At 39.1% G+C, this 23,958-nt stretch overlaps 1 protein-coding gene across 1 annotated transcript in view; it reads left to right on the top strand.

Moving 5' to 3' along the window:
- Window positions 1–23,958, top strand: part of ULK4 (unc-51 like kinase 4) — a 575,532-nt gene that overhangs the window by 186,757 nt on the left and 364,817 nt on the right. The window contains exons 28-29 of the mRNA XM_004614546.2: window positions 12,958–13,009; window positions 13,115–13,259. Of these exons, the coding sequence (XP_004614603.2) occupies window positions 12,958–13,009; window positions 13,115–13,259 (197 nt within the window). The remainder of the gene's footprint in view (window positions 1–12,957; window positions 13,010–13,114; window positions 13,260–23,958) is intronic.

Raw genomic sequence — 23,958 nt, 5'->3', positions numbered from 1 at the left:
TTCCACCCAAGGAGTTGATTTTCAAACTAACTTGGGATTTTCCATTATTCTCTTTTCTCTCTGGCCCACCATCTGGCTCCTCCGTATTTCTTATTTTGTTTATTGTTTCCAAACAATGATACAAATTCCTAGAACAGTTTCCCACCCTCAGCACTCTGGTCACTGTGGAATGGCAGGATGGCTGTTCTGTGTATGACTTGATGGTTGGCAGCTTTACTGCTCTCTGCCCGCTGAGTGTGGGTGGCGTCCTGTCCCCCCTCACCTCTGTTTGTTGTACTGGTAAAGGCCTCAGACACACTTGTCCAGGCACACGTTTTCTGCTCAACTCTCTAGGTTAGATTCTTATTCAGAAATTGGGGGCTGGAGAGATAATACAGCGAGCAGGGCACTTGGCCTCGCATGTGGCCAATACGGGCTTGATCCCCAGCACCCCATATGGTCCCCCATACACCCCTTAATGTGATCCCTGAGCACCACCAAGTATGGTTCCTAAACAAAAACAACGACAGCACTTGGTCTAGGAGTTCTGTCGTGAGTTTTTCAGATATTAAATATTTTCTAGGATCAGTGTTTTAAATATTATTTGGCTCCTTCATTGTCGTCAATGAAAGAGTGAATACAAAATCCTTAACTACTGATCTGAAACCCTGTTTGTTGCAATAATTTTCTCTGTAGTAATTTCTGAGTCTTCCATTGAGATATTACTTACTTGAATATTGCTTATTGATTCTTTCCATACAAACAACCTCATTGATAATTTGTTAAGATGGAATATTAACAAGTATCTATAGAGTTAAATACTTTGTATTCTAATCATGAAATATAGCCAGGTCAGTCGCTGAAATTACAGCCAATATTATGGTAGAAAAATATCATTGCTACTCATGGGCTCCATAAAAATATGTTTTAATTCTACCACACTTGGGAGAGCTCCTAATTACCACTTTTCAACCATAACAGGAATACATGAAACTGGCTATCAACACCCTAAGGAATGTAACATTGTTTGAAATGTTAACACAAACTATGTTCAAGGACACTGATCAATACTTAGTGATATGGAAGAGCCAAGATGCATTTAATTCTGACTGTGCATAAGTGCTTAATTTGAAATATTCTCAGATTTTAGACCATTTAGTACCTCTGAGTTGGGAACCATCAGTGTGGACAATAGAACCATTAGAAATAAAATTGTGATTTAATTTTATGGAGAATTGGTCCCCTCATGGTGGTTTCTGACAACAAAAGGGGGGAAAATGGTTACTTCTCTCTTAGAAAATTCTAGCAATAATGTATGTAATTTGCCTAAAATTTATTTTTTTATTATTCTAAAAACTTAAGCTAAGCTGTAATGCCTTTGGCTCTCATTTTAAAACTTTTAAAGGCTGGGGATCAATAAATATTGAGTAATTTAATTTTAATTGAAACAATTTTTAGAATTAATTAAAAGAGTTCCTGAGAATGTAAAGCAAATGGGACCCTGAGAAACTGCTATCAGGGCAATGTAAGTTAGTACAAGAATTTTGGAAATTTATTGGGCATTGTCAACTGAAGATGAATATATTTATATGTCCAGACTTAAACCTTTTGTCTCAATATTTGTAAAGTTTTATAGAAATATGATGTATATCCACCAAATTATATAAATAAGCATGCTCAAAGCTCCAAAGTGAAAACTACCCAAATGCACATCCAACAAATTAGTGGACAGCCTAATTTCTTGTTTGTATCATTGACTTTGTTTCTAGAATGATTTTGATGCTCAAACTATAGCAGATTTAGCCAGTATAAACCCTTTTAATGGGCTGGAGTGACAGCACACTGGGCGGGGCGTTTGCTTTGCATGCAGCCGGTTCGATTCCTCCGCCCCTCTCAGAGAGCTCAGCAAGCTACTAAGAGTATCTGGCCTGCAAGGCAGAGCCTGGCAAGCTATCCGTGGTGTATTCTATGTGCCAAAAACAGTAACAACCAGTCTCACAATGGAGACGTTACTGGTGCCCGCTCGAGCATATCCATGAACAATGAGATGACAGTGACAGTGACAGTGAAACCCCTTCAAGTTGACATCCATGTCCTTGTGACATACCCCATGAGAAATGACACTAGAGATCACAGCCTGGGTGTTACGTTTGCTCCTTTCTCATGAAAGATTTTAACTCAGAGTTCAGAAATATTTACATGTATATTCACACATGATACTTCTGTGTAGTTCCATATACATACATGTATACATATACATATTTTGAAATAATTAATACATACTAATATCTTCAAATGCAATCCATCCCCTTATGGGGCTTCCTTGCTTTATTTTATTGCATGTGGGCATCCCTATTTTCATTATAAAACTCTAGCTTTCAGCCCTCCTGCCCCACACTGGGGAGAACTCGGCCCCAGCCCTAGGGAGTTCACAGACACCGGGGGAACCCCTCTGTACCCTCATCTATCTGCCGCACAGCCATGGGGATTCACTCCAGCCACCGCCAATTAAAACCCACTCCCCACCCCCCAATCCAGTTGTGCTGATGAAACCCAGGAACCTGCCCCTTCTGCCGTGTGCTGGGGAGAACTCAGCCCACCCCCAGTGGCTGCACGGGCACCCAGTATCACGTGGGCACTAAGGCACCCATATAGTTACTTTCCTTCATGCCCCCACGCACTCTAAGCGCAAGTGGAAATCACAGGGTTTTAGTTCAGTCCCAGGATATGCCCTTAAAAGCCCGGCAACTGGCAGGGAGAAACTAGAGGCGCACCTATCTGTCCTGCTAAAATACCATTACATGGTAGTGAAAATAGAATGACAGAGGCAAAACAGGAGCCTGTTCATATAAAATAATTAATTGGGTCAGATAATTCCAGGAATCAGACAGCCAGTAATTTAATTCTAAAATGTAGAATAAGAACTTAACCTGAGGGGCCAGAGACATAGTAGGGTACTTGCCTTGCATGTAGCTGACCCAGTTTTGTTTCGTGACCACATTTGGTTCCCTGATCCCTGCCAGGAGAGATTTCTGAGCACAGTCTGGTGTGCTCCCCGCATTCTCCCCCCACAAAAAAAAATTTACACGAGTGCTATGTAAACTTTAGCTTTCAAATGATTTGCCTTTCATTGTATCACTGTCATCCTGTTGTTTGTTGATTTACTCGAGCGGGCACCAGTAACGTCTCTATTCCTCCCAGCCCTGAGATTTTAGCAGCCTCTCCTTACTCATCTTTCCCAGTGATAGGAGGCTCTTTCAGGGTTAGGGGAATGAGACCTATCATTACTGTTTTTGGCATATCGAATATACCACAGAGAGCTTGCCATGCTCTGCCCAGGCGGGCAGGATACTCGGTAGCTTGCTGGGCTCTCCGAGAGGTATGTATATATCTATTACTGTATTTGGGATATGAATATGGCATGGGGAGCTTTCCAGGCTCTCCCGTGAGGGCAGTAAGCTCTCGGTAGCTTGCCAAGTTCTCTAAGAGGGAGAACTAGGCTATCAGATGTCAAGCAGCCGAAATGCAGCTGGGAGCTTGGTTTTATAATCTCTGGATGTTAGCCGTTGATGGGATTACACGATGCTGGAGTCAGTTTCTGGGTGTGACTGCCTCGCCACTAGAAAATGGGGAATCTGGGTGGAATCTGGATTTGCCTTTACCTCCTTAAATTAAAAATATTCCCACAGACACAACACTATATTAAACATATTTTCATTGTAAAGGATTGTAAAGTATTCTGGAAATATATTTTTCTACAGATTGTTATATTGTTTCCTTTTAATATGTGAAAGAGTGAAATTTGAATGTAATTGGTTATAGTTTAAATTTGCTGAACTCCTAGTATCATGTTCAGCATTACTTTAAAATAGAAAATAAGTTTGTTAAATTATGAACAAAGCATCATCTTGATCATTAATGGCTTAGTTGGAGAACAAATAAAATGAAGTTTAGTAATGCAAATAATATTTGTATACTAGTTTTGTATTTATCTAGCTTGTGTTTCAGAGTTTTCTTTAGAATTCTTATGTCACAAACATTTCTTCTGGGACTTGTCATTGAGGATCATTAACAGTAACTAATATTCATCTGTGCCAAGGACTCTGCGCCAGGCTGTTTTCACTCAAAGCACCCCAGAGGGGGGTGGGTGAGAACCCTTCCTGCCCCAAGGGACCCAGCCCCAAGAGCCAACCTCCACTACCCAACCGCTGTCACGCTCCAGGCTGCTTTCCGGACTCTGCGGCGATATAAGACACTGTTTATTTTCCATAATTACCACATCATATTTGACAGAGTTCAGACAGTAGGCAATATATCATAGAGAGTAGCACTGTAGCACTGTAGCACTGTCGTCCCATTCTTCATCGATTTGCTTGAGTGGGCACCAGTAACGTCTCCATTGTGAGACTTGTTGTTACTTTTTTTGGCATATCGAATATACCACGGGTAGCTTGCCAGGCTCTGCCGTGTGGGCAGGATACTCTCGGTAGGTTGCTGGGCTCTCCGAGAGGGACGGAGGAATCAAACCTGGGTTGGCCACATGCAAAGCAAATGCTCTACCCACTGTGCTATCGCTCCAGTTCATCATAGAGAGTAATATGTATATATAATATATACATATGTAATATGTATATATGTATATAATATGTATATATTATATATACATATGTTTTATATATATATATATATCTTGGAGAGCCCAGCAAGCTATTGAGAGTATCCCACCCACACGGCAGAGCCTGGAAAGCTACCCATGGCGTATTTGATATGCCAGTATTCGATATGCCAAAAACAGTAACGGTAGGTCTCATTCCTCTGACCCTGAAAGAGCCTCCAATCGTTGGGAAAGATGAGTAAGGAGAGACTGCTAAAAATCTCAGGGCTGGGAGGAATAGAGATGTTACTGGTGCCCGTTTGAGTAAATTTATGAGCAAAAGGATGACAGTGACAGTGACAACATTCATCTGCATGCACACACATACGTATGACACACACACATTTTTATTCTTTAGGAACATCGGTTCTAGTATTAGAGCAGAGACATCAAAATTAGATTTTGGAATCTGCTTTTCAAAAAAAATTCATTAGGGGCTGGAATAGTAGTAAAGTGGGTAGGGTGCTTGCCTTGCATGTGGCCAGCTAGGTTCAATCCCCAGCATCCCTGAGCACTTCCAGGAGATGATCCCTGAGTGCAGAGCCATGAGTAAGCCCTAAACGTTGCTGGGTGTTGCTCCCAAACCAAAAAAAACAAAGGAATTAATTATTTTTCTGGGGAAGTGCCATTTCATCCTCTTTAGGAGAGGTTATATTTAAGAAAAATAATAAACACTAAATATTAAAATTCTTTGAAGTGCTCCACACAAATAAATCGCAACTAAATGAATTAATAAAAGATGGAATTTTAAGATAGAAAGCAGTTATTAGTGCAGGGGAGCTTGATTATGTCACAATGGTATTGACGTTAATGATGTATATATTGTTTACAAATTCTACATAAGATTCTAGAAGGATAAGTGATGGGCAAATCATCTAAGTTGACAGAGCAAAAAATTACTTTCTATTGTCTTAGATGATTCAGCCTCTTCTTTCAGAGATCTAATGCCAAAGGGCAAAGCCATGCCATCGTGAAAGTTTTGAACAGCTTGTCTGACATATACCACTTACTTGATTTTTTGGTGGTAGTTCTCTCAATTTGACTTGGAAGTTACTCAAGGGAGATTTTAGGACTTGGAGTCTTTCCTTTCTGTATTGACATGCCATGCTTTCACCATTTGGGGCTCTGTTGTCATGAACAAACACTGTCTTAAAGTGACATTTTGGAGTGCAGATGGTGGGTCATCATGAATCAGACCACATTTTCCAAATATTGTTAAAGCAGAAGGCACTTTGAATATGATTAATCACTCATTTTTTTTGTTTTGTTACAATGTAGGCTGTAGAATTTCTCAGATTGTAAGGCATTTTAACCAAAATTTTAGATAAAACTGTGCTTACACCCCATTTCTGAGAGCACCGTGAGTCTTGGATTACGTGGCAGAAAACCTTTTGCTTGTAAGTCGATCCTTCTTCCCTGGCATCATAGTCTGGTGGAAAACAGAAAAGCTAGAATTCTTAAAGATCTTCCTGGTTTCCATGTAATCAGGCCATGGATGGGCTTCCAGTTCCTTTGTAAATGGGCATAGAGGAGTAACTTAAGGAAGGACTATGTTTGATGGCCTTGTAGATATGGACAGTGAGCAATCTAATGAACAGTAGGCAGGACACTTGCCTTGCATGTAGCTGACCCTGGATTGCCCCCCTGTTTCCCCATTGGGATCCCCCAGGCACTGCTAGGAGTCATCCCTGAATGCAGAGCCAGAAGTAAGCCCTTAGCATTGTCAGATGTACTCAAAACAAACGAATTTTAAACAAAAAATAGTATTCCAAATAACAGTGAGGTGCCCAAATGAGAATAAGCTAACTGTTGAGAATTTGCTCAATCATTAGGAAATTACCACTGTCACTTGGATTCTAGTAAATGAGAATTTATATGAGCTTGTAATGAATATTTTGTTTGGGCTGTGGTTGTGGTTTAGCAGTAAAGTGCATGCTTTGCATACATATTTGTTCATTGGCACCATATACACAAGAGAGAAAGGAAGAACGAAAGAAAAGAAAGAAAGGAAGGAAGGAAGGAATGAGGAAGAAGGAAGGAAGGAAGGAAGGAAGGAAGGAAGGAAGGAAGGAAGGAGGGACGGAAGGAAGGAAAGAGAAAGAAACAAAAAGATGTTTCATTTCCTTTATCTTGTTCTTCCCTGAAAGTTATATAAGGAAGACAGCATGTAGGCAGAACCCTTTATCATGGCCCTTTCTTTAGATTTACAGAACAGATACATGCAGGAGGGAGAATTGGTTTACAGCGAAATTTATTGACCAACATCCACCAGTCTGTACAAGTTCTTGAAAGAAACTTTCTAGTTCTTTTCTATATAAACTTCTTGTGAGTGTGCAAGAAAGAAGGTTCTCTCTCCTGGGACTCTGAGCACAACCAGGTGTGGCCCAAATAACAAAAGCTAAAAATAATTTTTAAACAAAGAAGTTTCTCTGGTTAGTCACCTTGTCCCTTGGTTGATTGAGGGGCAGTGGAATTGGATCTTCTCTGTTACAATTATAAAAGGTGGCCCCAAAACAATCTCTAAGTATATGGTCTACTTATATATTCATCACTCACATTCATAGTAAGTGTAGTGCTGAGGATACATGTGTGAACAGAAATGATGCCCAGCTCTGAATAGGTTTAGTCTGTGGTAGAAGGATAGGAACCAATGTGAACAACAGAGATGAGACCATAGATTGAAGAAAGTCTTACTGGTGGTGTGCATGGGGTATGCCAGAGCCTAACTTAGGTCTCTCAGAATCTGGCAATACTTTTTTAGAGGGGGCATTCTTGTGCTAACTCTTAAAGGCAAGTTGGAGTTAACTCCAGGGATTGAATTATGTTACTCGCACAAAGACTCATAATTGCAAAGGGAGAGAGAAGCGCTAAATGATTTCATAAGTCATTTTAAGTTGTCTCCAGGTGTTATTTTGCGAATTTTAGAGTAATTTACTTGAAAATATTTAATCCTAGAGGTGTGAAATTTTACACATGCAATTGTTTTAATCTCAGTCCTAGGAGAGGCTAGTTTATATGTGAAGTATACGCTCAGGAATTCAGCCTTCAGGGGGTGATTGGTTGATGTTGAAAAGAACTACAGAAATTTATGTCTTGGGAATGTTGTTAGATTTTTTTTTCCATTGGAGGAATTGGCTCTTTTTCGAAGATAATTTGGATCGGCTCAAACTGTGTATGGGCTGGAGCGATAGCATAGTGGTTGGGCGTTCGCCTTTCACGCAGCTGACCTGAGTTCGATTCCTCCACCTCTTTCGGAGAGCCCGGCAAGCTACCGAGAGTATCTAGCCCCTGCGGCAGAGCCTGGCAAGCTACCCGTGCGTATGGGATATACCAAAAACAGTAACAATAAGTCTCTCAATGAGAGATGTTACTGGTGCCCGCTCGAACAAATCGATGAGCAATGGGATGACAGTGACAGTGATAAACTGTGTCTAATACTGGTGGTTTGCCTTTGGAGAGAGTTGAAAATCTAGTGAGCCCAGCAGGGAAGTGTACCTGGAATTGGGCACTGGATTTATTTGATTGAGGGTTTGGGTCATGGAAGCCTCTGGCAATCTGGTGAGGTCTGTGCACTCATTCTCAGAACAATGTGTTAAGATGCATAAGACTAAATAAAAACTATTCACGGTGTTGTAGAGTAAGCTCTGTTTATTGAAATATTCTTATCAAAATAGTTTTGTTAAGAAACAAAGTCATCCTGCTTCCGACCTAAGTAATGGTCATAATTACTTTCAAGAGCCCTTTGCTATGTGGCGACCACACCCCAGTGCCCACCCACTGCTCTGCTGTGTCCCCCGAGCCCCTTTGGAGCAGATTTCTTAGGCTAGCAGTCCCCTCCATGAACAAAGTGAGTCTGTGACCTCCAGAGGTTTAGCGCAAGTAAGGGTAAGACAGACACTGACACCAGAATTTTTTGCTCAATCCATCATCTTGAGATCCTCTCTTTCAATTTGGAGTTGTTTTCTCATTGGCATATTATTACATATTGAGATGATTGTTTTAATTTTCACCTGGACGTTTCCAATTAAATTCAAAGTAAATTATTCTAAATATCTCAAAATTAAAAAAAATCCAAGTCATTATGTGGATCTACCAACCTTTAAATATCACTTTGAGCGGTTATTTATTTTGAAGACAAAAGCACAAATGAAATATACTTCCTGCCCCCAATCAAAAAAAAAATCCTGATTCTTCTACACATGATTGTCTACTGTTGTTTTATATTGTGTATGTGAATATTTATAAATAGGTTCATTTCTGTTTTAGCCCTAGATAGCTATTAAATTTGTACAGTAGAGATAGTAAAATCATTTTATCTCACTTCAGTGTAGTCAAATTTACTGGTATTTTCTTCTTAGTTTATAATTTCTAAATGTCATTTAAATCCTTTCTTACTTGAATAACAAATAGCTCAGTGGGTAGGGCGTTTCCCTTGCATGCGCCAACCCAGGTTCGATTCCTCCATCCCTCTCGGAGAGCCCGGCAAGCAACCGAGAGTATCCTGCCAGCACGGCAGAGCCTGGCAAGCTACCCATGGCATATTGGATATGCCAAAAACAGTAACAAGTCTCACAATGGAGACGTTACTGTGCCCACTCGAGCAAATTGATGAACAATGGGACGACAGTGCTACAGTGCTATTCTCATATTTAAAAAATTGTATTATAACCCCATGATTTACCAAGCTGTTCATAGTACAATTGTTACGGGCATTAAATAGTCCAACACCAATCCCACCACCAGTGGATTCTTCCTTTCACCAATGTCATTAGTTTCTCATCCACAACCCCAGTATTCTCATACATTTGAAATATCTTTCTTTGAATAAATACTGTTGTATCTTTAAGATATTATAATCTTTAGTATCTTTGATTTTTTGATAGCTAGTTAATAGTTATACTCTTAATAAGTGCTCTATTTATTTTTCCATGCTTAGTAATTTTCTCCTTGCCACTTACTGAATTCCCATGTCTATTTCTAGATTCTCTATTCCAACAATATCTTTGTCTATAATTTTGCTCATGACACTATATTTTCATTATTAATAGGCCTGGAAACAAACACACAATAGGCCCACCAGTGTCCCATGCTTTCCTGAAAACTTTCTCTTTTCCTTGATCCTCTATTTGGCATATGGGTTAGAGAATCAATATGAGCAGTTTATGAAATCCTTTTTGGAATACTTACTTGTGTCATACTGAAATTTCAGGTTGAAATGCAGTTATAAGTTGACCTCAACAATGATATACCTTTATTTACTCTTGTCTAGAATTTTTCATTTATTAATGTACATTTGAGTTTCTGACATACCAGTTTTTCTTTACTCTAAAATACTTGTTAGAAAATTTCTGGCAAAGAAAGGTCCACTGACAAAAATGTATTCAATTTCTGTTTGTGTCATGATGTTTTTTATTTTATCTTTACTCTTTCGAGAGGGTGGGCCATTCTTTTCTGTGCTCAAGTATCGTTCTGGGCTCTGTGCTCAGGGATCACACTTCCTGAGACTCAAAGGACAGTCTGCGATGCCTCGGACTGACACTCATTGGCTGTGTTCATGGAAAGCACTTTAATCCATCTATCGCTACGATTCCTTTTTTACTTTGAAGGAGCATCTTCAAGGTCTATAGAACTTCCCCACCTCAATGCTGTAAATACTTCAGTTAGATAATACTCCAAGTATTATCTAACCTGAACTATAATTAATAAACCTTGGATGTGCAGTTTTATGATTATTTGACTTGGAGGTAGCCTGTATTTACTGTATGCTGTAGCTGTAGGTTTCAGAAATAAAAACTCTCTCTAAGATACTTGCTTTGTCTCTCATATTGCCTTGGGGGTTCCCTAAAACTCCTCTTTAAATAAAAATTTTCTCTCCCAGCTTTCTCAGTGTTCATCTTGTATTACTGACTAGAATTCCTATTGATCCTGCGGTAAGGTATGGTGATGCAGAGGGAGGGGGCATGATAGTATTATGATTCTATAATTAGTTCTTATTCTTTTAATGATCTTGTACACCTGGCCTGTAATCACCACGAGTGTTTCTCAGCAGCTTTGAGCAGGTGAACAGGAAAGCTTAAAGGTGGCTGTGGTTGGACATATTTCTTCCCCATATCAATTAGGTTTTGGTAAAACTGTAGTGTTTTAACTCAGGTAAGATAGTGCTCCTTGAGTCCAAACCTTGGTAAAGTAGCAGTTAATGCTCTGATGTTTCACATAAGGAAATGTGTCCTTTTCTCTGCCAAAAGCAAGAGGGAATTTTTCTTAGACATTTATCCTGAGTTTATGGTGTATTTCTTTTAGGTAAAACTCTGTGAAGTGTGGGGATTTCCTAAAGTTGAACGGCAAGGAGTTTTTACTCTCAGGTTCCGTCTGTAATTAGTCACTTAACTTTTTGGGGGGTAGGAGGGTGGAAGTGGGTGGCTGTTTCTATACCAACTGGTTGCTCTTGAGCCTGTTTTTGCTCCTAGTATGCTGTGATCCTTTGTATTCTTTCGTCTCTTCAGTTTAGGAAACATTGATTTGCTCTGTGTCTTCAGTTTTATGATTTGTCTAAAAAAATGTACATTTCCTTGTTTTTAGCTTTATTTTTTTCTGTTGTGAGAATGGTTGTGATAGTGCTCAAGCTTTTCCAGAAATTGTTCAATAGCCATTGTACCCATAAATATTTAATTTTTCTGCAAAACTCATGATGTTATAGGTAACTTGAAATGTTATTGCTGTTGTAAATGGACTATTTTTCTGCTACTTGATTATTGAGCTTAAATAGGAATACTTATAGTTTTTGAAAATAAATCTTCTTTATACAATCTTACACTTTAGTTATGCTTTTTCAAACTTTTTGAGTTGGACACTTTTAGCCCTATTCCTCTCTTAATATATACTCATAGACTCTTAATATAGGTAGGTGTTGGTTATGTTGGTAGACATTGATAATGGAATATATTTCTTTCCTTTGTATGGATTTTGCTTTTGATGTAATTAGGAGTTTTGAGTTTTCGAAATTCCTTATTGGAGCATGATGTTTTTTACATGGACTGATATATCATTTAGTGGAAGAGGGTAAACACAACATTCTGATTCTTTGGTTTCTTATCCAAATGTGCAAATATAATCTCACATATGAACTTCTCATCAAAGGGACACCCAGATTCGAGCCAGGAAACTCTCAATCTGCAGTCAAATACTCTGCCCCTGAGCTATATCTCGACACTTTCTCAGGCTGGAGCAATAGCACAGTGGGTAGAGCATTTGCCTTGCACGTGGCCAACCCGGTTTAGATTCCTCTTGGAGAGCCTGACAAGCTACCAAGAGTATCCTGCCCACACAGCAGAGCCTGGAAAGCTCCCCATGGTGAATTTGATATGCCAAAAACAGTAACAACATCTCACAATGGAGATATTACTGGTGCCTGCTCAAGCAAATTGATGAGCAATGGGATGACAGTGACAGTGACAGTGATGAACTTATTACATGAAGTAGGAATAGAACAAATTTAACACTGGTGGGCCACTACCTATGTCTAGGAATCTAGCTGATATAGGTCACCATCTCATTGGTTTGGACAAGAAGATGATGTCTTTGTGCTTTGAAAGGTCCTTCTACCTTCTAACAAAGTAGACAGAACAGATAGGTAATTTAGGATCAGGAATAGACTTAGTTGTAAACAGCATGTATTTTATTTTTCAGTTGCTGAAATAATTTGTGAAATGATAAGTAGGACTGAATATTTAACTTTAGAAGTTATTTATCTTTTATTCATCATAATTTGTTGGGGGACCTTTTTATTCTGGAATATGTTTCAAATCATATTTGATTGTGTTCTCTCTGAAAGAACTAAGGAGATATTTTGTATTGAGTATTTACATCTTTTGAATCAACTCATAAAAATAATCAAAACTGATTTGTGATAGTTCTTTGATGTTTTTGATAAAACATGAAAAGCCTGTATCTCATTTCCCTCCAATATTTTAACCATTATTTGACTTAAACTTGAAAAATGCTTACCAGCCTTCACTTCAATCTATAAATATATTTACATATATCTAATGGTTTAATGTCAACCCATGCAAACCAGATTTTGCATTATATACTAGAGTTCCTTTTACAAACACTAAAGGTTTTGCTAAATTACTGTTTTGAAGATCATAATGTCATTTTGACCTAATTGAACTTGGTGGTTTTATTAAATGCAAGATAAATTTAGCTGCTGATTTTTTTTCTCCTTTGATATGTGATTCTGTCAGTGGAGAAAGTTTTGGGAGTGGTTGATGTCAGTCTTGTATTTATAAAGATTTGAACCAAGTCTTTCACATCTTTTCTCTTAGGTTGTTGATTATATCCTGCCACCCTTGGTCTCTTTGGTTCAAAGCCAAAATGGTAAGTGTGACCACATCAACGAGAATTCCATCAGTTACACATTCTGTTTTCATTCTCTCTCCATGTAGTCATATTCTTGGCATGTTTTTTTCTTCTTCTTTCAAGTGGAATGGAGACTCTTCAGCTTGCGGTTGCTCTCAGAAACCACGTCTTTACTTGTGAACCAGGAGGTTGAGGATGACAAGCAGGAGACGAATGTTGATTCTGACAACAGTCTTCTGGCTCTCATTAGAGACGTCTTGCTTCCCCAGTAAGTATTTTGTGCTTTGCTTACACAGAGACGTATAGGATATTCAGGACACTTTTGTCAAACAAGAAACAATAATGGAGGTAGGGGTCTTGCTATCCTTATGTTTATGTAAAATATACCTTGTACGTAACCATGAAAGAGAGGCAATGATTTCTATACTGCATAAAATCCTGAAAAATCTCCATCCCTCTTCAAAAACATCAGTTTAGAGCTTCGTTTGTTTTCTGTAATGCATATGACTCTGAGAATATGCAGGATGAAGTGGTTTGCAGCTTGGAATAAGGCACATTATTTGAGGTCAAGATTAGAAGACTACTGGAACATGAAATGGACTTTCCCCAACCATAATACAACAATTAATTGAGACTGAAAGGAACCTCCCTTGCTCATAAGCTTATGGCATAAAAATTAGGTTTAGTTACAAACAAAATATTTTTTTCCGGGAATGATGGTGGTAGAACGGGTTACCAGTGTTTATTAACATAAAGGGATTATCTTTTTACTTTTTTTCTCTATATGACTGCTGAGAGTTTCCAGTGAAAACATGTGAAACTCTAAAATGACCCCCCTCCACATTTCACTCCACAAAGTGATTGTGAATTATATCAGATGGAAGTAATTAAAATGAAGCATTGTATGCCCTAGACCACTACTGTAAGCAGTGTATGAAGCCAAGCGAGAGCTGGATTCTGTATCATGGGCCAAGTGCATGCCTAATCCTGGTTACGTCCTGGGCTTGGGCTACTATCTGAGTCAGCAACATTTTCCTTCTTTTTCTTTATTTTATTTTATTGAATCACCATGAGATATAGTTACAAGATTTCATGTTCGAGTTACAATCACACAATGATCAAACACCCATCCCTCCACCAGGGCACATTCCCCACCACCAATATCCCTGGATACCCTTACCTTTCCCACCCTCCCCCTGCCTCCATGGCAGACAATTTCCCCCATACTGTCTCTCTACTTTTGGGCATTATGGTTTGCAATACAGATACTGAGAGATCATCGTGTTTGGTCCTTTATCTACTTTCAGCACACATCTTCCATCCCTAACGATCCCTCCAACCATCATTTTCTTAGTGATCCCTTCTTGATTCCAGTTCAGCAGCATTTTCAAGAAGGGCCATTTCATCAAATGCCCCTGTAGAGTTGCTCATCTTCTCAAGGCCTCTCATTCCATGTAAAATAAAAGCCACCACAATCTACCAACCAGGTCTAATTAGATTCTGAAGCATTCCCCCCATCCTCATGGATTTGAAGGTAAATTTTGTGGAGTGGTATCCAGTGTGTGCCAAGCCAGCTCCCCACAGAGAGAGATGATCTACTTCTTTGATTGGAGCATGATCCAGGGGGCTTGCTTGATAGGGTCTGTTTTTTTTTTAAATTTTCTTCTGGGGTTTTTACAGTTGTTTTCCAGGAGACTGTTGATAATACTCATACCTTATATTAACATAATAGAATGCTTATTTGTAGAAAAATCTTTAAAATTTTGTTCTGTGAAGCAATCTTAGTGATAAACTATCAGTGCATATATTTTGGTTGTATTTGTTATGGTTGTGCGTGTGTGGCATGTGTAAGCAAACAGATAAAAATCTTCACTTATGGAATTAATTGATGGTTCAGTGCTGCCTTGAGATACTCCTCTAAAAGTAGATAAATGCATGAGATATAGTTTACCTCTACAGGTAAATAAATGCATAAAATACAGTCTTTGTGCCAAATTCGATCTTTAAAAAGGTATACTTAGAATATTTTAAAACAACTTATAGAGAAGAAATTTTTAGCACCTGAGATGTACCCCTAACAATAGGAGAAATGATTTTTTAAGCAGAATTTCATAGCTCACTGATAGCTTGTTAAGTGCTCTGCAGATTGGAAATAAATTTCTTCATATCAATTCTGCTCAATTTTGGAACAGTTGGTAAAATAAAAAGTATTACATCTATATTTTTATTCTCCTTTTATAGTCATTTGAATAGGAATCAATAGCCAGTTTTTCCTTTGTGCCTTTACCTTTTCCAGAGCTAAGAAATTAAAGGGAAAAATGTAAATGTATACCACATGGTAAATAAAGATCAAAAGTAATGTACATGCATTCAGGTTTTTAATAAAACAACTTGAAATGCTCCTTGGATGATGGAATGGAATTCACTGGAATGTGATGTGAATGTGGACTGACTATGATGTGAAGAGCAGGACTTGGCTCTGTATTTCATTCTCAAACTTGTTTTCCTCCATAAAGTGGGGATAGGAATATCTGTCACAAGAGAATCATGAGGATTAAATGATAAAACAGTACACCGTGTGGGGGGACATGGTACATGTTTGACAACTGTTTAATACTACATTATTATTCAGTATATGATAATCTCTTTAACTGATCTTAAAACAAAGATTTTAATGTACAATAATATGAGCAGTATAGATTTTGGAAAAAGCAAAATGACCATGAAAATAGATAATAGAAAATAGATAATGCTGACTATACATAAAGTGTTTAATAAATTTTATGTTTAATTTTTTAGATGAAATATAAGTAGTGCATTCATTTAATTTTGATTCAAGGAGTTTAGTATTTTCTGTTTGTTCTTTTGCTTTATTTAAGCACCATGATTTACAAAGTTGTTCTTAATACAGTTGTTATTGCATTCAATATTTCAACAGCAATCCCATCACTGGTGTGACCTTCACTCTATCATTGTCCCATTTCCCCAACCACTCTCCAAGTCTGATCCCTTAGTAGGCACAAAATCACTTATTTTAGATTCCTTGTTACAACTAGATGGCTTAGAACTATCAAAAAAATACTTCAGTAAAATAAAATTGGTGACAATTTTACATATCATTAAGTTGTATGAGAATTGACAAAGCTGTTCATTTCTAGTTGAAGCTTCTGTTATCATTTTTGCTTATTGAACTTAGCTGACTTACGTGTTACTTTCCCATCTAACTTGGTGTGCTTCTACCAGGATGTCAGTATTATGGAACTGCTCTAGGAACTTTAGGATTTGTAGAACGATGCCAATGACTAAATTTACCTGGAATTCAGGTATGGAATTTGTGTGTGGCTGTGGAATATGTATGTATCTGCTAAGGCTTCCGGAAGTATGGGGAGTTGGGGTGGACAAAGCTTTCCGCCTTCTTTGAGAAGACCCCAGACTTTCAGCCTGGAAACTGGTGTACCTAGAATTTTCGTGGGTTTGGCATCTCTGCAGATGTCAGTCTTGAAGCAGTGGAGTTGGGCTGTTGACATGGTGGCAGCTGTGGTGTGGGTGTGACTGCCAGGGCTTTGGCAGGGCAGGGACTCAGTCTTTGCCGTTCCCCAAGTTTTCAGCTGGAAGACTGGTGTGCCTGTGAATTTTTGTGGCTTGGCTTGTATATCCTCATAGATTTAGTCATGAATCTTGCAAGGAGTTTAGTTGTTAAGATAACTCTTGGCAACGATCAAGTTTATTAATGCTAATAATGCAGAATTCATATTCTTCCTTCATATGTGCATGTCTCTCTGTGCATGTATATATGTATAATTACATATGTATGTTTTTACATATGTAAAGCCACTTCAGAATTATGACACTTACATTATTTAAAACATTTTTTTGGCCACACTTGATAGTACTCAGAGATTAGTCCTGGTGGTGCTTGGGGGACCATATGGGATGCCAAAGATTGAACCTGGACTAGCTGAATGCATGGAAAGCACCCTACCCTCTGTACTGTCATTTAACCTCCTGTTTCTAGTATTTATAGGAGCTGTATGGCATCTTCTTCAGTTTGGCAAACACACACACACACACACACACGCAGACACACACACATACACACGCACACACACACACACACGAATGTTACACTTTGAAATGTGTTATAGTTTTAGTTCCTTTTTACCTTAAGTAACACTTTAGGTAAAACCAAGGTGACAGCCTTTTATGCCTATGTATATATAATAGGTGCTCAAGCTTTTTGGTTTTGCTCTTTTACACCCACAGTACTCAGGGATTATTTCCTACTCTGTGCTACTCCTGGCATACCTTAGGGGACCATATGTCATCATCATCATCATCCCGTTGATTGTCAAATTTCTCGAGCGGTCTCAGTAACGTCTCCATTCGTCCTAGCCCTGAGATTTTAGAAACCTCTCTTTACTTGTCTTTTCCAATGATGCCACATTGAAGGCTCTTTCAGGATGAAGGGAATGAGACCCATCATTGTTACTGGTTTTGGCATATGAATATGCCACAGGGAGCTTGCCAGGCTCTCCCATGTGGGCAGGAAATTCTCAGTAGCTTGCCAGGTTCTCCTACAGGGAGAACTAGGTTACAAGATGTTGTGCAGCCGTAAAGCGACTGTGCACTTCTGGAAGCTTGGTTTTATAGTCTCTGGATGTTGGCCGTTGGTGGGATTACACAGAGCCCGTGGCAGTCCCTGGTTGTGACCGCCTAGCTACTGAAAAATGGGGAATCTGGGCGGAAGAGGCCCAAGTCCTGATCCGAACAGGCTCGGAGGTCTCAGCCCCGGGTCACTCTGCTGGTTCCTTCATGCGTAAGGCTCGTCCGAACATGTGGACAGGGGCCTTGAGCATGGCTCTGGCTAGGCTCTGGAGCTTTTTGGCTGTGGGAGCTCTGCTCGGGGCAGGGAGGGAAACTGAAGCCCACCCGCTCCGAGGGGCCCTGAGGAAGACAGCCAGGCTCGGGGGCAAGAGACTCTCAGGGGACTATATGTAGTGCTGGGAAATTATCCCAGGTGGAGCATTTTGAAAGAAAGTACCATAATCATTGTACTATCTCTCTAGCCCAGGTTCCCAAGTTCTAACCAGAGTGTCAAAGACCAATTAAGACTATAATAAAATATTATTTAGAAACAATAACATTCATTTTTCTCACATAATTGAGACATTGAAGACTTGTGCTGGCTTCAAATGTAGCTGGATCCAGAATTTGGTGTTAGGTCTACTGTATTATATGTATATCTTTTACTCCATTTCTTTACTTATTTTACTTACTTATTTACGTCATCTGTGCAGCTTTGTTCTCTAAAAGGCTCTTTCTTGGTGGTTAAAAGGCTCTTGAGTATTGATCCTAAAGAAAGAGTGGATGTTTTTCCTATTAACTGTGGCAAGATTCAATTGGTGGGAAGAACCATGTAATGCCTATATTCCAGGTGCTTATCAGAACTGCTCTGAGATAGGAATGAAGGCTCAGTCATAAGAATGTATCTTACAGTTGTGAGAATAAATGTCTTATTAAAATAAATATTAGTTACAGTTCTCAAAGAATCAGAACCAATGAAAATGTATTTATATAAAGATAAAGTTTTATTATAAGTGATTGACTCACATGATTATGGAGGCAGAGAAGTCCTCTAAGATCTGCAGTCAGCATTCTGGGGGCCCCAGAAAGCCAGTGATGGAGTTCAGTTTAAATCTGCAGACCTGAGCACCAGGAGAGCTAAATGTGTCAGTCTGAAAGCACCGAGACTGGAAACATAAGAGCCAGTGTTTGAATTTAAGTCCAAAGGCAGCAAAAGACCAATGTCTCAGATTGAGTTAGTTTGGCAGGGGGAGTTCTTTATTCAGTATTTTCATTCTATTCAGGTTATTTAGTTTGATGTGATGAGACTCTCACATTAAAGAGGGAAATATTCTTTACTGGTCCTGACTCAAATATTAATCTCATTCAGAAACTGGCATGCCCATTTGGAATTAAAGTTTGCAAATGTCGGGGTACGCCATGATCCAGTCAACTTGACACAACCAATTAATCATTGCTATCTCGATCACAAATGTCATGAATAAATTGCTTACTTTATAAATTAATGAATTGCTGTCAAAGAACTGTTACTTCTTATCAGTGTCTTATTTGAAGAGATGAACTTCAGTGCCAAGTACTTGGTGATGTTTGCTTGTAGGAGAGTGCAATACCATTTATAGTGAGATGGTATTTGAGTTAAGTTTTGATGCCTGTGGGGAGTGAATGGAAAAGGTGTGTAGGTAACACCATGCAAGAATGGCATAAAAGCAGAGGCATGGAAGGGGCAGAGTAGTGGGTGGTAGTGGGTAATAAGCATGCCAACCCATTTCCAGCAGAAATCCATATGTGAGTGTTAGACATAATCAGCTGGAAAAATGTTTTCTCTCTTCATCAACCCATTGATTGACCAATAAAATACACATACCGGTACCAATGCCAGTATCTCTTGCAGACATATTTCTTGCATCAAAATTGGCAGACTTTGCCTTTTTGTAGTGTATTTTCCGACAGAAAGGTCTATTTAATAAGCTACAGAATTTTGTGAATAATTCAAGTAAAATTGTTTACTTAAGTGTGAATTAAGTAGTAAAGCCATTCATAAAACTTAATGGAACACATTCTTTCTAAAGAATTCTGGGTGCTTGTTAATCCTTTGATTTTGAGTTTAACATTTTACTCATTTACATTTCTAAAGTTCAGGATTCCTCAACACTATATTTTCCTAGGACTTTACTTCCCATTGCCCATGTTTTTGTTTTTATTTTTAGATGAAACCACAGTGAGATACACAGTTTCAGAGTTGTTCATGATTGGGTTTCAGTTATATAATGTTCTAACATCCATCCCTTCACCAGTGTACATTTCTCACCACAAATGTCCCTTTTCCTTCTGCCCCCTCCCCCACCTCTATGGCAGGCACTTCTCTCTCTCTCTCTCTCTCTCTCTCTCTCTCTCTCTCTCTCTCTCTCTCTCTCTTTCTCTCTCCCCCCCTCTCTCTCCCCCCTCTCTCTTTGGGCACTATGGTTTGCAATACAGATACTGAAAGATTATCACATATATGCCCACATACTTTTATTCACATATTTTATTAAGAGCATGTTTTACTTGCTCTTAATGTTTTAAGAGCGAGCACTGTTACTGTAAAAAATTACAAACGCGTACGCGGAAAGGGGTGATGTGTTGGCGGGCTCTCGTGTCAGTGCTCTCTCTCTCTCTCTCTCTCGCCGCCCGCGTTCGGTGTTCTCCAGCCGTTGTGTATAGACTGGATTGGGGATCAGGATGGCTCCTCCTTGTGCTCTGCTTCTGTGTGTGCCACTGTGCTCTCTTCTGTCTGTCTCTCTATGTCTGTCTCTGTCTCTGTAGTCTCTCCTCTGGTCTCTTCCAACCTCTCTCAGTCTCTGCATCTGTATCTTCTCTCCTGCTTCTGTGTTTTCTCTCTTGCTTCTGTGTCTTCTCCCGCTTCAGTGTCTTCTCTGCTGCTTCTGTGTCTTCTCCTTGCTTCTGTATTTCCTCTTCACTTCTGTGTCTTCTCCCTGGGTCTGTCTTCTCCTTTGCTTCTATGCCTTCTCTCTTGCTTCCGTGTCTTCTCCCTCACTTCTCCTACAGTCTTAGTTTATAGCAGTCACACAGGGTGGTGACACAAAGGTGGGTTGAACATTAACAAATCAACAAAGAGGGGTAAGACCACTCCTCCTGGAGATTAACAAATTCTCATCTAAGGAGATTACTCCAGATTACTAGGAGATCTGCTCAAGGGCAGGATCCAAACAAGGGTGTGTCGATTTCTTCTTTTCTCAGCTAGTAATCCACTTAAATAGTTGTAGTAAATTTACTTATAATATTTCTAGCAATGTCATTCTGTATGAGCACAGTAAGAGATATATCAAACTTAAAGTATGGTTCTTCTGTGGATATTCACTATATATTCCAGACCACAGTCCTCAGGCCAAGTTAGTCTTCCTAACCGCATCAGGGTCCTAGTCTCATCGAGACTTTTGGATCATAACAGCATTTGTCTATGACCATGCTCTCAACTTATAGTTGAATATTGGGGCTCTTTGGCCTGGCCCATTTCGATGCCAGTGTAGCTCACAGCTTGCCCTGGATCCATTCCATCCCTCGTCAGGACCCTGCTTTTGGGGTGCTAAGAACTAAGGGCAACTGAGTTGAGAAGGCAGATACCCAAGAGTAAATATTATTGGAGTCAGTCAGCTCCAAGTTACAAAGCATAATATTAACTGTCTTCCTGTGTCCATACAGAAAGGACATTTTTTTAAGGTAAACTAAGTTCCCTGCGACAAGGCTAAAAGGACAAACCCAATGTTATCCTACATATTTTTACATATCCTACATATCCTATATACTTTGTTTGCTCTTAATGTTTTAAGAGCACCATGTTACTATACCACCAAAATCCCAGCATCTTTCCACCACATGGACAACCTGTTAACATCTCCCCAAATTCATTTGCTCACAGTTTTGAAAATGTACTCAATTATGAGCCTTTCCATTGAGATTAGGAATAAGCACTATAAAAGTTTCCACATAGTTTGGATTATGTATATGAACTAACGCAAGAATTGGTTTTCTATTGGTGCATAACAAATTAAGTTTAAAGTAATCATTTAAAGCAACTTGTTTATTGCAGATCCTATTCTGCATGGCAAAAGTCTGACTGAGTGAAATTGGGTCTCTTGCTTATGATCTCCTGTGGCTGTAAATGAAGTTCTTGTCAGGGATTTCTGGAAGAAATCTACCTTCAGAGTTCCTTTAGGCAGTTGACAGAGTTTAATTGCTGGTGTTTTGTATTTGTTTCTTAAAGCTGCTATAACAAATGGCAAGACACTGACTGGCTTAACTGAACTTTTTTTTTTTAACTGTTCAAGTAGCTAGAGTTCAGGAATAAAGGAAATCATCATGGTTGCTTTCCAGAGAGAATCCATTTCTCTTTTCCAGCTTCTAATTATGCCAGCAAGCCGTAGTTTGTGGCAGCGTTTTGCTTCTACCTGCTGTCTTTATATGCCTTCTCTTTGGTGTACCTCACGCTTCCTCTCCCCTGCGATGGCATATGACACCTACCCTAAGTTCAGGACGATCTTCAGCTATATCTTCAAAAATCCCTTTTCTAAGTTTAGGTCACCTCTGGGAGATTCTGAGGTTAGGATTTGGGCCTGTCCTTTAAAAAGACCAGTATCAACTCAGACCACAGTGATGATACCTCATTCTGTTTCTTTTGCTGCCTTACATTTCTGTAGATACCCATACATTTCATGTAGTCCCTCCAATTTAGCTCATAAAATTTGTAAAATTCTTCTCATGCTCCTAATCTTATCTTCTTTTCCTGGGGAAAATTTTGCTGAAAAAACTGGTCCTTGATAGTGTGGGTATTAGATTCTGCTTGTATTGAAACACTAGCCCTGACTTAACCTATGTTTGTACCTCCATCCCCTCCTCTCCTTCCTTCCTTTCAGTTCCTCCTCTTTTTTCCAGCGTAGTTGAAATTCTGCAGCATAACCAACTATTTATATAATTAATGAGCCAGTGTTGTGTTTTTTCCTTCTTCTGGGAAGAATGAAACTTATACTCAGACAATTACCATGATTCTTTGTTTTTCAGCAGAAATGCAAGATTTAATTTTACAGGTTCACACAGAAGAGAGGAGGCAAGATTTAATGGAATTTAAGCCCAAAGTGACCTTATTAATGAAAATCAGCACTTCTCAAGTTTAATATCAAAGTCATTATCAGTGAAATCTTAGTTCTGACAGCAGACTTCTGCTATTTTTTTCCCTATGGGACTTGTTACATAAGGTGAGGGCATGTCATTTTCAATATTTAACTGTGATGGAATTGAATTCTTCACTCAGGAAATAGCATTGCCATTCCCAGGAAGAGGAAGTTTTAATATTCATATAAATGTCAATAATTAATTTGTGCAGCACATGTGCTTGTGCTTATGTGGTTTTACTTTTCCTGTCTTCCCCCTCCTCCTTTCTTATTTAGTTCGTGTGTGTGTGTGTGTGTGTGTGTGTGTGTGTGTGTCCCACACAGTGCCTGGGGGCCCCTCCTGGAGACTTTCAACCTGACAGTTCAATGTGAGGGTTTGAGAATGTGGTTCTGTGAGGGTCATGTAGAGCTGGAGATGACCCAGGCCATGCCAATGGTTCTCCTGGTGACTTTTAGGGTCCTACCTGGTGATGATTGAAGGACCACGTGGATCCAAGGATCAAACCAAGGTTGGCTCTATGCAAGGAATGTGCTTAACTTTCTGTGCTATCTCTCCAACCCTGATAACTGTGTTTTGAGTGACTTCTACTTGCTTAGACACTCGACACTCTATAGTGAACAGTATTGCATTCCTGCCCTTCCTGCACACTGACTTTCCAGTGGTACAGACGAAAACACTAGACATGCACACACAAAACTTCATTGTGCGTGTCATGAAGAAAAAAAACCCATAAATGGTTAGTGAGTGATAATAAGAAGGCACAGGGAAGGAATGCTTTGGATAGGATTTTTCTAAGAGAGATTTTAAATGAGGTAGCAAACTGGGGGGGATTTTCTTGCTATGTTATTTACCTTTGGTAAACGGAAATCACTTTGGTATACTGTATACATTTTAGTTTTCATATTTTATTTTTGCTTTGGATGTTTTGTGAAGGAAGATCAGGTTGCTATAAAATTGCTTATAGAGTTTTTATGGCTGTAGGACATTCAGCATCTGTCTTGTGATTTGACAAATCCTCAGGCTATGACTTAATAAATTATTAAGCCTTTGAGTATCTTACTAAATTCTTTCAAAATTTGAATTGTATTTCATTGTAAAAATTGAAATTTAAAGGTAGATAAAACTCATGGAAGAACAATGTAGTGTTGTGTGTTAGTCTTTGGAATAATGTCCAATAAAAGTCTGTGTTTGACTATTTGATTTCTACTTGATGTCTT

This window comes from Sorex araneus, chromosome 4 (assembly GCF_027595985.1).
Source record: "Sorex araneus isolate mSorAra2 chromosome 4, mSorAra2.pri, whole genome shotgun sequence".
Lineage (NCBI taxonomy): Eukaryota > Metazoa > Chordata > Mammalia > Eulipotyphla > Soricidae > Sorex > Sorex araneus.
Note: the sequence above shows the minus strand (reverse complement) of the source record. Positions and strands in the feature narration are given on the sequence as shown.